The 12,332-nt window shown below is 35.6% G+C and overlaps 1 protein-coding gene across 1 annotated transcript in view; it reads right to left on the bottom strand.

Annotated features, from left to right (window-relative positions):
- LOC108725527 (retinal homeobox protein Rx1) overlaps positions 1-11,858 on the bottom strand; it is a 61,069-nt gene extending 49,211 nt beyond the window's left edge. Inside the window, exon 1 of the mRNA XM_018452581.1 lies at positions 11,682-11,858. Coding sequence (XP_018308083.1) covers positions 11,682-11,856 — 175 coding nt within the window. The 5' untranslated portion in view covers positions 11,857-11,858. The remainder of the gene's footprint in view (positions 1-11,681) is intronic.
- Between the last annotated feature and the right edge of the window lie 474 nt (positions 11,859-12,332).

The raw sequence follows: 12,332 nt of genomic DNA, 5'->3' as shown, positions 1-12,332 counted from the left end.
GAAAGAGCGAGTAAATTAGCGAACTGGTTTCCGATCGATATCTCCGGCGTGCTTTTTCTCCGGCGTAAGCGAACGTAAAACACGGTATCTCTCCTTTATAAGAGAGATAAAGAGAGAGAGGGGGGGGGAGAGAGATCGAGTCGGTTACATTAGTAGGTACTTCCCGGTTTACGATAAATTAAATTTCTGGATGACCGATGCCGATACAGGAGGCAACGCAACGGTCGCATTAATCGATAACTGAGTTAACAAAACGGCGAGTGAGTAAATTACTTTGTAAGTTGGCGCGCAAGTAATCGCAGCAGACTTTTTTCCTTCATTATTACAACGTGCGCGCACACGTTCACAGATATCAGCTGTTTATGAAGAAGCGAAAGGATACACGATCGCGCGCGCGCACTTAATCTTTACAAGATGAGAATACCGAGTTCGTCGATTATTTGCGTACGGGATATTGAATTATTAAATCGTCAGACGAGCTCACGTATGTGTGTATCGCAACAATGGTTCGAGGTAATATTCTTAAGCTGTCATCGGGTTCTTGTCGCGGGGATAGAGTTTCTACTTAAGCGGGTTAACGTGTTCGTCCGGATAGAAACGCTAAAACAGCAGATAGTAAACAATCTTCGCGAAAAACAATCTTCAGACAAAGTAGGTACAATATCAGGATGGAGTACATCGCAATTAACTTTCGTAACTCTCTGTTTTAGGGAATATCTCTAAAAATACCGGTGCTAAAATATAAATATATCATAATTGTACACAATAAAAAATATTTTGTGTTTAACTTAATTATGTTTAAACCAATCCTTGTTTTTGTCTTGAATTTTTAATATATCCGAGGGTTAATATAATGTCATTACGTTACTTGAATATTTTGTGTTAAATTAATATTTTATATTTGTTAATGTTCAAATAACTTCAAATAACACAATTTACGAGTAACTGAACACACAACATAAAAATAATGTAATTTTAAAATGTAAATTCTAAGTTAAACGAATAAAAGACGTATGCATGTGTTAATTTATAATATATTTCAAATGTTATTTTTTTACTGAAAAAATATGTGTCCATAATTTTATTCTAAGTTATGTCAAAGTGTGATATCTTTTCTGATAATTTTTATATTTTTTAAATGTTTATGTTATTTTCTAATATATTTATCTTGTGTGTTAAATTAACATAAAAGTTTCAGTAAACCGTTTGAAACACGTGAAATGTGTCAACACAAATTTTCCAACTGTACAAGGCTACTGTCCGATTCATACTCACAAAATTTGCGTCATTTGTTCTTTATTTAACATTTTTCATATAACAAGGATAAAATGATTTCAAGAGCCTTGTAAATGTGAATCGGATTGCAGCCCAAGATAGATTATGAGCTTGCGTTTCCGTTAAACGGAAAGAATGGCATTACCGAAATAAATCTAAAAATTTAGGTAAACACAGATATGTATCTTAAAACTAGTGATGCTTATTGCTAACAATGCTGCAAAAAGTTTTAACATTTTAATAGACAGTTTAAGCTACTCTTACATAATTATTTTAATGGCCAAACAAAATTATTTCAGACTTACATCTACCTAAATTTTTAAATACTTTAGTAAAACCATTCCTTCGGGAGTAACAAATCTTTACCCTCTAGGCTCAAGTGAAATTTTTTTCATATAAAATATATAAATTTCGTTTTATTTTGGTTTCTCTTTGCACATATTTTTTAAATCTACCGTGTGTCCAATTAAGTCGCAGTATTAGACCTCACCTCGTCGACGTTCATCTAATTGAGCAGCCGTAACGTCAATGACCATCTGCCTAATGGAAGCAGAGCTGGTTTTTCGATTCTCCGTGGTATGTATCGACACGGTTAATACCCGTCGAAGTTGAAGTTGCGCAATTACCGCGTGTACGCAATCTTCTCCTCAATGCAATGGCATTACTGCAAAATTCGCGCGGCTGACATCGCAAGACTCCATGAAGTGCCTGGTTTTCGGGTGTACGTGCATAGAGGTCAAGGTGGATGAAGATAAAGGCCTCCCGCCTGGGTGATACGATTTATTTTGTTTACGTACCTTTCGCGTGGTTTATAGCTCGTGACGGCGCGGGGCCTTCGTTATAATAGTAATCAACGGGCGGGCGGGCGGCCCCCTCGTTATCGTTACTAGTTAATAATTTAATTGTTCAGTGGCGTGCGGGCTTTATTGGGATATCTCTGCCGACATCGCGCGCCGTGTATTCGTGGGTGTATGTGTGTCTGCTTGCCGCTTTATGAGCCAGTTGAAAGGCCGCGCAGTCCGCCGAACGCGGTCTGCACGCGTGTGATGTACGCACGTGCACGCACGCACGCACGCACGCAGGCAGGTACCCACGCACGCACGCACGCACGCACGCAGACAGGCGGGCAGGCAGTCAGGCAAGCAAGTAGGCGGAGTGACTGACTGACGGCTCGCACACACACCCGCGCCCTGAATTATCCAGGCGTCAATATTAATCGTGGTAATGACGTACCGATTGCTAATCGCTGCACAAATTACGCCAATACTGTACCGCGCGTGAGCGTCTCTCTACTTCCGCCGTGTCTGCCAGTATATACCTGTACATCTCTCACTCGTTCCCTTCCATGCTGTGTTTACTCGCCCTCCCCGCCCCTTCCTCGACGGTTCTTCCTCGACGTATCCTCTATATCTGCGCAGACTTCCGTCTCGGTGCAGTCTTAGCTATCGATCACGAGGCATTTCGGTATCCGAGAGCAGTAAAATAGATTCCGCGATGCTTGGTGTACGATTGATCGGCGACACACGCGCGCCAATTACCACTCGCAAGCCTTGATCGCAGCGATAATTCAGTTAAACTGGCGCGGAACGGCACGATGTCGACCCCGAGGTCGTGTGTTTCCATCCGCTCGCAATTAAAGAGAAGAACTTTGCATATTTAATCGTCGCCGAAATCTCGACTAGGTTAATCGGCCTTGTGACAATTATTGCTACGAGAAAGCTGTATTATCACACTAAACGAAAAGAACATAATAGCAATTATACATATAGATGACAATTAACTACATTTTACAAATTGTAAATTATAAATTGTACACGGAAAGGACGGTTTTGCACGATTTTACTAAAGCATCTAAAAATTTAGATACAAATCTGAAAATAATTTTGTGGGACCGTCAAAACATTTTATAGTTATTGCAATTAATAAAATAATTTGTTTAATTATGAATATTAATGCTACACAATATAAAACTGGTATAGTTATCACTTATATAATTGTTATTACCGTTTTTTTCTGAGTGCAAGAAAATAGCGAAAACATTGATTACAACGTAAATTAAACAATAAATTCCGCAAGGAATTATCTAACAGATATTTCTTGTTGTATAAAATGTATGCTTATGATATTAATTATGTATTGAGGAGACTTGTTTATTGCTTATCCAGTTTATTGTTTATCCAGTGACTTTAATAACGGTTATATTCCAAAAAAGAAAGTAGCGTTATGTGATGTGTCGGCTACGAATCTATACGTGTGTAAAGATCTACGATTGAGTTCGACTTGTCCATTTTTTGCGGGGTTGCGTTCAATTTGCGATCTGGTAAGTGCGAAAAGTTTGCTGTCGAAAAAACAACAAGACCCCCTAGCAATAAATGGGTATAAAATTACACGTAATCACTGATGTCCCCCTCCCTCTCACGTATACCTCATGGTCGTACCCCGCGTGTTGTCACGCGATCGAAATTGCTCTCCCTAACAAAGCGCTTTTATGTGTGGTGCTCCGGGTTGACGCGACGCGACGCGACCCTTTAGGTCCGTAGAACCAGTGCAACTTTTTGCAATATAGACGTTACCAATAGTGCATAAATTTAAGGTATTTAGGAGCTCCGGGCGTGGATTGATTTTGTCACTTCATCAAGACATTACACCTATAAAAATTTCGAATCGCTGCTGTGAGAAAAGTATTAGGTACTAATTGTATGATAAACTAATTATGATTAAGGTTTTACAACATATATTTATCTATCAAGTCAATTTCAACGAAAATTGACACTCGGGAGATTTGGGGTCGATTTTGAATCCAAAATTCAAATTTGAAAATTTTGAAAATTTAAGATAATGAATCCAATATGGCGGACAAATATAATATTACATTTTTTAAAATTTGATGAAACTCGGTACTTGAGGGTTTTGGGAGTCACAAAAATTGAATCCGATGTTAGAAGTGACAAATTCAAAATAACGGGCCGGAAATGAAATCTATCAGTTGGTTTTGTTAGATTATAAATATAATTGAAAGGGATATTGTAACGATGCTGTAATATGTTTTCCAGATACTTGTCTCCTGACACATAATTATTTCTGTAAGAACATCCATTCTCTCTACATAATCACATATTTTTTTACAGAACCATTATATTTTATAGGAAGCTGAATAAATTGTTATGGTTAGTTGCAAAATAAAATAGTTCTCTCCACTATATATGTATACATTAATTCTACATATGAAACTGTATAGGACACCTTTATAGTCGCTACAATTATGTTTTCCTTTGAATGTAGATGAAAATGCAATTGTAAAATGATATCTATCTAATTATTCCAATGTAAATTAACTTTAATCTTGGTCCAATTTACTTTTCTTTTTTCTTAATTCTTTCTTTGTTTGAGTATTTGCTTTTTAAGACTGTTTGAATTTCAAAGTAAACAAATCGGAAAAAAGAAGGCATTGCAATGATAAAAAGTACTATATTTGAATAAATGTGTAATGCTATAAAAACATATTGATTTATATTGTAGATGTTCTTATTGCAAAATGTAGATGTTCTATTCGAAGTTGTAGTTGCACGTTGATAAGTGCGAGTAGGTCGTATATCAGAGCCAGCGATCAGATTAGCGTTAATTTAGCAGTAAAAGCTAGTCGTAAATATTTCCTACAAACTCGAATCAGATGGCGCGAGGTAGTGCATGCACATACGCGCGTAATAAGTAATGAAATTGTAATAACGCGAGTCATGTCAGCGAAAAAAATAAAAATTGAATTTTCCAAAAAAAAAAAAAAAGATAAAATAGAACAAAATATTTATTCACACATAAAATATTCTTTGCAGCGTTTTAAGATTACATTTAATCATTGAATTATTGACTAATTTAATTTGTGATGTCACTATTCCAACTTTAGTTTTAAAACCGGCTGCGTTTGATGTACAATTTGAAGAAAATGTATTTAAAAATTCGCATAGAAATTTTATTAAGCACCAAGATCTTTCGTACTTAGTGCTTTTTTGATTTAAAATATTCATTTACCATATTTGCCAAATAATTCTTTCAGCAACCTTTCCGGATATTCATTCAATTTATTATTCGTCCATTCTATATTAATGGCTATAACTTCATGTACTTGTCGAAGAGTTATATAATTTGATCGTTAGATGATTATTAATACTTTTCAAAGAAGCTTTCCTCTCAACTTATCTTCTTACAAGTACAAACTTTATTTTAATTGTTTTTTAATATAAAGTGATTTTGTTTTTGTCAAATGCTGATCAAGTTCCTCTAGGTGAGTAATTTTCGCCGCACATTTTGGGAAATTAATTATTTACTGCGAATAAATAGCACGTTTGAGATCTCGTTGCAGATAATTTGTCGTGGCGGTTTATCGTAATTAGCATGGATATTATCAGTTGCGCATACGATTAATTACAGGTTCGTTCTCGGAAAGATGACTTAGTATCGGGAATTGAATTAGACGGAATAATTGTGAAACTTGCGAGGCAGATGATGAAATTATGAAGCGGAAAGTTAACGACGTTAGCATGGCGTTAAAAGGAATTAGACAATCGCTGGGAAACTCGTATAACACGACGAAGAATTAATTCGAAGTGTGTTAACGTCGCTGTTCGCGTATGTCGCGGGATTAATCTCGCGCACTGAAAGCGATTTCGCATTTGTTCGACTAATACGTTGTTTAATCGGCTTACCCCGCCATTATCCATCTTACGCTTTCCATCCTTTTCATCGGCCAGGGTAATAAACGCAAGTTGCAATATATCTTTCCAATACTGCAATATTAATGATTACGATGAATTACACGTAAAAACGGAGAATTATTTGCGAACAGTGAGCACTCCGATTTAAATAAAAAGAAAAGGACTCTCTCTCTCTTTCTCCCTTTCTTTCATGTGCATGGCAGTAATATTAGATTAACAGTTGTATCGGTGTAAATATTTTATTATACATTCGTTTTTATTTTAAGAAGAATACTTATATACAGGAATACCACATACTAGATTTGTTGAAAATAAAGGATGTGTAAAGTTTCGAAATGAACAAAAATACAAGTTATCGTCATGAGGGATATATATATATATATATATATATATTGTGAGATTCTATATTTATATGAAAACGTCAGTTTCAAGCTTCGTCAGCAAAATTTGCGTCATCGATTCTATAGTGAAAGACAATATTTGATAAATATTATTTATGTATTGACATATTAGCTGTCGCTTGCTATAAATCGGATACAAAAAAAACCAGTTACACACAGAGGTTAATATGGTAGCAATCATCTCGCATCAATAAACCTCAACCGCTTCGCCATCTAACTTTGGCGGCGATTTATGCTTAATGCGATTTGACTTTATTTCGGGAGAGCGGGAGCTAAAACGGGGGGCTGACAAATACCAAATTGACAATGTAGCATGGTGACACGTGTACAAATAACGCGTATATCGCGTTCGCGCGCGCACGATGCGACAGCGGTCATTCGTTATTCCAGCGAGTTAATTTCGATCAATCGCGGCCGCACAGTAGACGACCGATTCCCACTGAGGATAACAGACCTGTTAGCCCCGCGTTAAAACTACAAGAGTGATAGCAGAGGAAGGAGATGAAGCGCGCAAAGAGGAAAGAAGATGAGGCAGGCACGATCCATTAGTAGGCACGTCAATTCACCTCTTAAGAAGCGACTTAAAGCCGCTTCCACCTATCTCTCCTCTCTTCTCCATTTTTTTTCCTCTCTTTTTCTGTCTTCCTCGTGCTCGTCGTTTCCCCCGCTCTTCTCCATACTTATTAGTGGCGGCTGGTCCCCTCGCCTTTTACCTCTTCTTTCTTTCCGCGCGTACGGTATCATAATTAATGATAATTCGATTAGCGGGACAAGATTGGGTCTCGGCTAAGCAGCCCCCGTCTTTTTCTTAGCATATTTCTCTCTTGCGGTTGGTCTCCACCTGGCCTCTCCATAATTTCCATCGAAAATGATCAACGTAAATCCCCGGGAATAAACGCCGACAATTAATCCTACGTCAGACATATTAAGCTTGACAGGCTTATTCAGGCTTGTTATAGTTTGGAATCAGATAAGAATGACTTTATTTTTTATGCGTTTATTTTCCAATTCTCGACGTAATTTCTTTTATCGACGTTTCTACTTCCGATAAGATTACGAGTTATTTGATTTATAAAATGTAATGAAAATCGTTTTCTAAATAGTGTCCTGAAAAACGAAGCAATAAATTTTTTATTGATCAACGCTGCGTTACTATGTTTACCAAACTCCTCATTATACATGTTTTGTAAAATTAAAGAATTAATCTAATTTTATCGAAATACATTCTTAATACAATTATTTAAAATACATGTGTATCGCGAATAATATGAATTCTTTTACACGTAACATCTTTTTGATCGATTTTACACTGAGAGAAACAAAAGGTTACAGTTACTAATTTAATTACAATTTATAGCCATTTTCAACTATATATTTTTTGGTATAGAACTATAAATATTATTATTACTATAATAATATAACGTAATTACGGAATATAATTATATATTATCACTAATATTATAGCAGCAATAAAAACGTTATAGAAATAACATAAAAATTAAGTTTCTAATCATAAATTATTTTATCGTATCAATAGTCAGCAAACACATTTTTCTCAGTATTGATCATAAATAAACTGGACTTATGTTTAAAAAATCATGACAATCATAGCCTTGTTCATTTTAGAAGCCTGATGTAAAAGTGAACGAGTTGGTTGTGAACATCATAGCAATATGTATTCTAATCTTTAATATTCCCAAATTTTTTAAAGTAAACTTATAAACAATTGGCATGGAATAAGCGTTTCAATACTCACACTATGATATTTATGCCATTGTTAGTTAGAGCGGAAACTATTGTTATTGCGAGAAACAATATAACGCTTCGTTGAAAATTAAGCGCAACAATATCGATTCGCGTGCTTTTGGCTGCGGAAACGCGAATGTGCTCCGGCTAATTTATATCACTTACGGCGATAATATCCGATAGCTGTTTGCCCATTTTTTTCGTCCGCGTATCGTACCAATAATGGTAGCGCCGGCACAAAATTGTTTTGTCGATTCCGACCCTTCCGCCGAAAGTGTTGCGTCGATAACTCGCGCTCTCGCCCCCGTTGTGTGTGCGCGCACTTTCAGAATGACACGAATGACAGTTCGCGGGCAGCGTAGGCGAGCCGAGACGAAAGTGTCTCGAAACAGGAATTATCGGATATATGTTTCATCGAGCGAGAGCACGCTCCACCTATAACCGACCGTCCTGGTCGGTCGGTCGGTCGGTCGATCGCTCGATTCGGTTCGACGTTGAATTAGCATGTCTAGTTTGGATTTGGAGAAGTAGATCTACGTCGCGATATCAATGATTTTTCAATTATACGCTAACTCCAGATCTACAAATAGATTTTTAAGCCTTAAGTCTTAAGAAATTGACCAATTACAATCGAATTCGAGGAAAATAATCGACTATGATTCGTCCATTTCTTATGACTTAAGGCTTAAAAATCTATTGTAGATCTGGGATAATGCTACCGACGAGACTCTATGCTCCCAGTGTCCACGACAGGTGTAAGATCGGTTCCGCGCAGGAAATTGAGGTCAAGACCTGTGTACATTCTCCGAATGATTGAGGCTTTAGACAATATATTATCCGCAACCTTCTAAACTTTATACATATATTTAAATAAAAGATAATTATAGTTTATGTTCTAAATTAATTTGAGCTCTATTTATATTATGCCATTTAGAGAGACAGAAAGAGAGAGAGAGAGAGAGAGGGGGGGAAGAGGGAGGAGAGAATCTAAGCTTCTATTGAAAGATAATCATATCTAATTATAATTTAGGAGGACAAACATACTTTTAATAATTGTCTGTTTTAATAATTGTTGTATAATTTATCTTCTCATGTTAACGCTTTTTATCTTCGTGTTTAATTTTGTAATAAAAATTTTATAATTTTATAATTTAATAAAAGATACACGTCTTCCTTTTCTTCTTTTTCTCTTTCTATAAAACATGATTATTTCAGCACTAAATAGAATAATGAATAAAATACTTACATAAGATTTTTCTATAGGTACTTATGGATGAGATTCAAATTATTAATCATGTATCGCGATGATTAATATACATTGTAGCCGCTATAGTCTTCAAAAACATTAATCATCGACATATGGATCATGGTCGTACGATAAAATGGTATAGACGTTAATTATTTCGATGTGATAAAAATAAAGTTGCTGCGTTGTTAGAATAAATCTTTATCACGGTCGCGGAAAATACGGCGTAAATTAAATAATGCGACTCATAAATGTCTCGTGAGAAGGTGAAGAAGTAGTGTGCGGTAAATTGATTTTATCAATACGGTAGAAAATCACGCAAAGAGCGTAATTATTATCTAGATCTACACATACCTATCTATGCCATTACACGTTATTTCATTGAGTTACAACTTTCGTCAATCATAAAGTATACGTATGTAAGTGCAATGTTATAATCTTGCCTCGATAAAATGACGTGTAGTTATAAATATTTCTTTTTCTTGCTAGAAAGCCAGTTGATGAACACTTTAATTTCATAAAAAAAGAACTGTAAAACTTTCTAATGGAAAACTCTACTAGTTTTATACATATTGTATGAGATAAAATGTAGCACATATGCGCTTAGTTAAATAAAACAGCAATGATTTTCCAATGTTAAGATCAACTATCGTTTTGCAATAATATTCCAATAATTATATAATTTTTATTGCTTTGTAATAAATTTATAATCGCTGTTAATTTTATCATTGAATAATTATTGCATCGCGTCATATATTTGAACGTCCACATCACTGCTTTGATTCTATTCTATTATACTTTTCTCGATTATTTTCCTTAATTTTTTTCCTAGGAATGTAAAGAAATTGCTTTGTGACAAATTGATAATTGCTGTTAATTTCATTATTGAACAATTATTGCATCGCACCACGTATTTGAATGTCCAAATCACTCCTTTAATTCTATTATGCTCTTCTCAATTATTTTTCTTAAATTTTGTTCTCGGGATTCCTATAAAGGACATGTACATCGATCAAACGCGATCCCGGCGATAATTAATCGAAACTCGATCAAACCGCATTAACTGGCCGTAACGCAGTTGCCAGACAGGATAGCAAAGCGAACTCGCGGCGCTTGATCGTGTCTGTCCGGCAGGATGCAAGATTCAACAGACGGACAGTGGAATGGTTTAGTCTGCTAATCGAATTAGTCCGTAAATGCGAAAAAATAATCAGACCTCGTGGAAAACTACATGCGACCGTCGGTCGAAATTCAGTTAGGTTTTCTAGCAATTATGCTATTAACGCGCTATTGATTTTTCGTTTTGGGGCAGTGATACCACAAGTTTATATCCGAATATATTCGACCAAACATTACTTTCAAGCATTAATTCTCAAATGTGTCCAAAATTAAACAATTTCTCAGAGATCTTATAAATTTAAAAGAAATTAAAAATTGATGATTTAATTAATAATTAATAAACGGATTCCATAAACTGTATAATAAATTTTTAATTAATAGCTAGATAGGATAATGAATAGTGATAGATTAATGATGTGATGGCGACTAATAAAACCATAAACAACATCAAAATAATCGGATGAGACGAACGATTGAAGCTGCATTGTTAATGAATTTCGAAAGTATTTGTAACGGATTTCAGTAGCGTTTTGTAATTAGGTGATTTGTGTAATTAATCAGTACTTTGCATGCCTCACGAAGAGGAAAGCTCAGAAAGTTGAGGAGTAACTTCTGCGTGAATCAATCCGTCGGCTCGAGAAAGCGACAAAATCATTTGCAGATTTGCGTTGCGTTAGTACAAGAATTTTGGCAGAGAAATTGCTAAAGAAAAAGATTTTCATATTTGTATTAAATTAGCTGAGAGATCTAAGCGTATCACGGATATATATACAAAATTGTGCTAATATCATCTTGAATTTTGACAAATCAAAGACATTTCCAATATATCGATACTTTAGTTTAATCAATGTATGTCAAATTCGTCGCGAAATTGTAAAATATTAAACGTCAGAATGTTAAAAGAAAAAGCTGTTATTTTAAAAGCTATTATTTAAAATTTTTTTAATTTTAAAGGCGAAAAATAAACATTTAATCAGATCTTTAACTTCAATTCGGATATTACATATATTACTAATGTTATATAATAAGAGATCTGTTTTCTATAACTGAATCAGTATACACTTTTGAAACTTAAAGTGAAATAGGCATGGTTGATATTATATTTGGCAAAAGTGGAAAAAATTCTAGTGCGGTCTAGTGCAGAAATAAAAAGCAGACCTAAGATTATAATAAGTAAATTGGTACCGGTATTTTCCTGCGTGTCGCGACTAGTGTCCTCCATTTCCTGATGAGTTCTTTTATGGCTGGCCAATCCGAGGATCGCGTCGATGCTATGTCGCGGTGTACTGCTGGCTGGTTTTGGTAAAACGATGTCTTGACTATTCTGCGAAGCCGTGTCGACGAGTTGCTGGGAATCCATTGTTGGAAACTCGCTCAGCAGAATCTCCCCGGGGATTGCTTCGAGTCGGGATCACCACCCCCGACGGTTAAAGATTTCGTGAGTGACTCTGCGGATGCACTAAAGCTCGACGATCGCACGACAAAACTCTTTGGCACACGTGTCTCTCACCGTGAAGTGCATTTCGAACAACATCACGCACTGCTTGAGTTCGTCAGTAATGTTTATAAAACGTAGGTATCTTCAGATATCCGATTTATAAATTCTTTATAGATCTAAAAATTTTCTAGTCGTGCCAGAATGTTTGGCCTGTGTCAATCAATTAACAAGATCATGTCATTGGCTTGAACAACCGCGAAATCAAATTCGATTATAGATGTATTCACTCCAATATTTGATCTCTCTCGCAAAATTGAACGAAACCTATTCGATATACGAAGTTAAATTTCGTAATAAATCTCCGTAATCACACGTCACCTCTTCACAAGTCATGGTAT

Source organism: Mycetomoellerius zeteki, unplaced genomic scaffold, assembly GCF_001594055.1.
Source record: "Mycetomoellerius zeteki isolate Tzet28-1 unplaced genomic scaffold, Tzet1.0 scaffold35, whole genome shotgun sequence".
In the NCBI taxonomy this organism is placed as follows: Eukaryota; Metazoa; Arthropoda; class Insecta; order Hymenoptera; family Formicidae; genus Mycetomoellerius; species Mycetomoellerius zeteki.
Note: the sequence above shows the minus strand (reverse complement) of the source record. Positions and strands in the feature narration are given on the sequence as shown.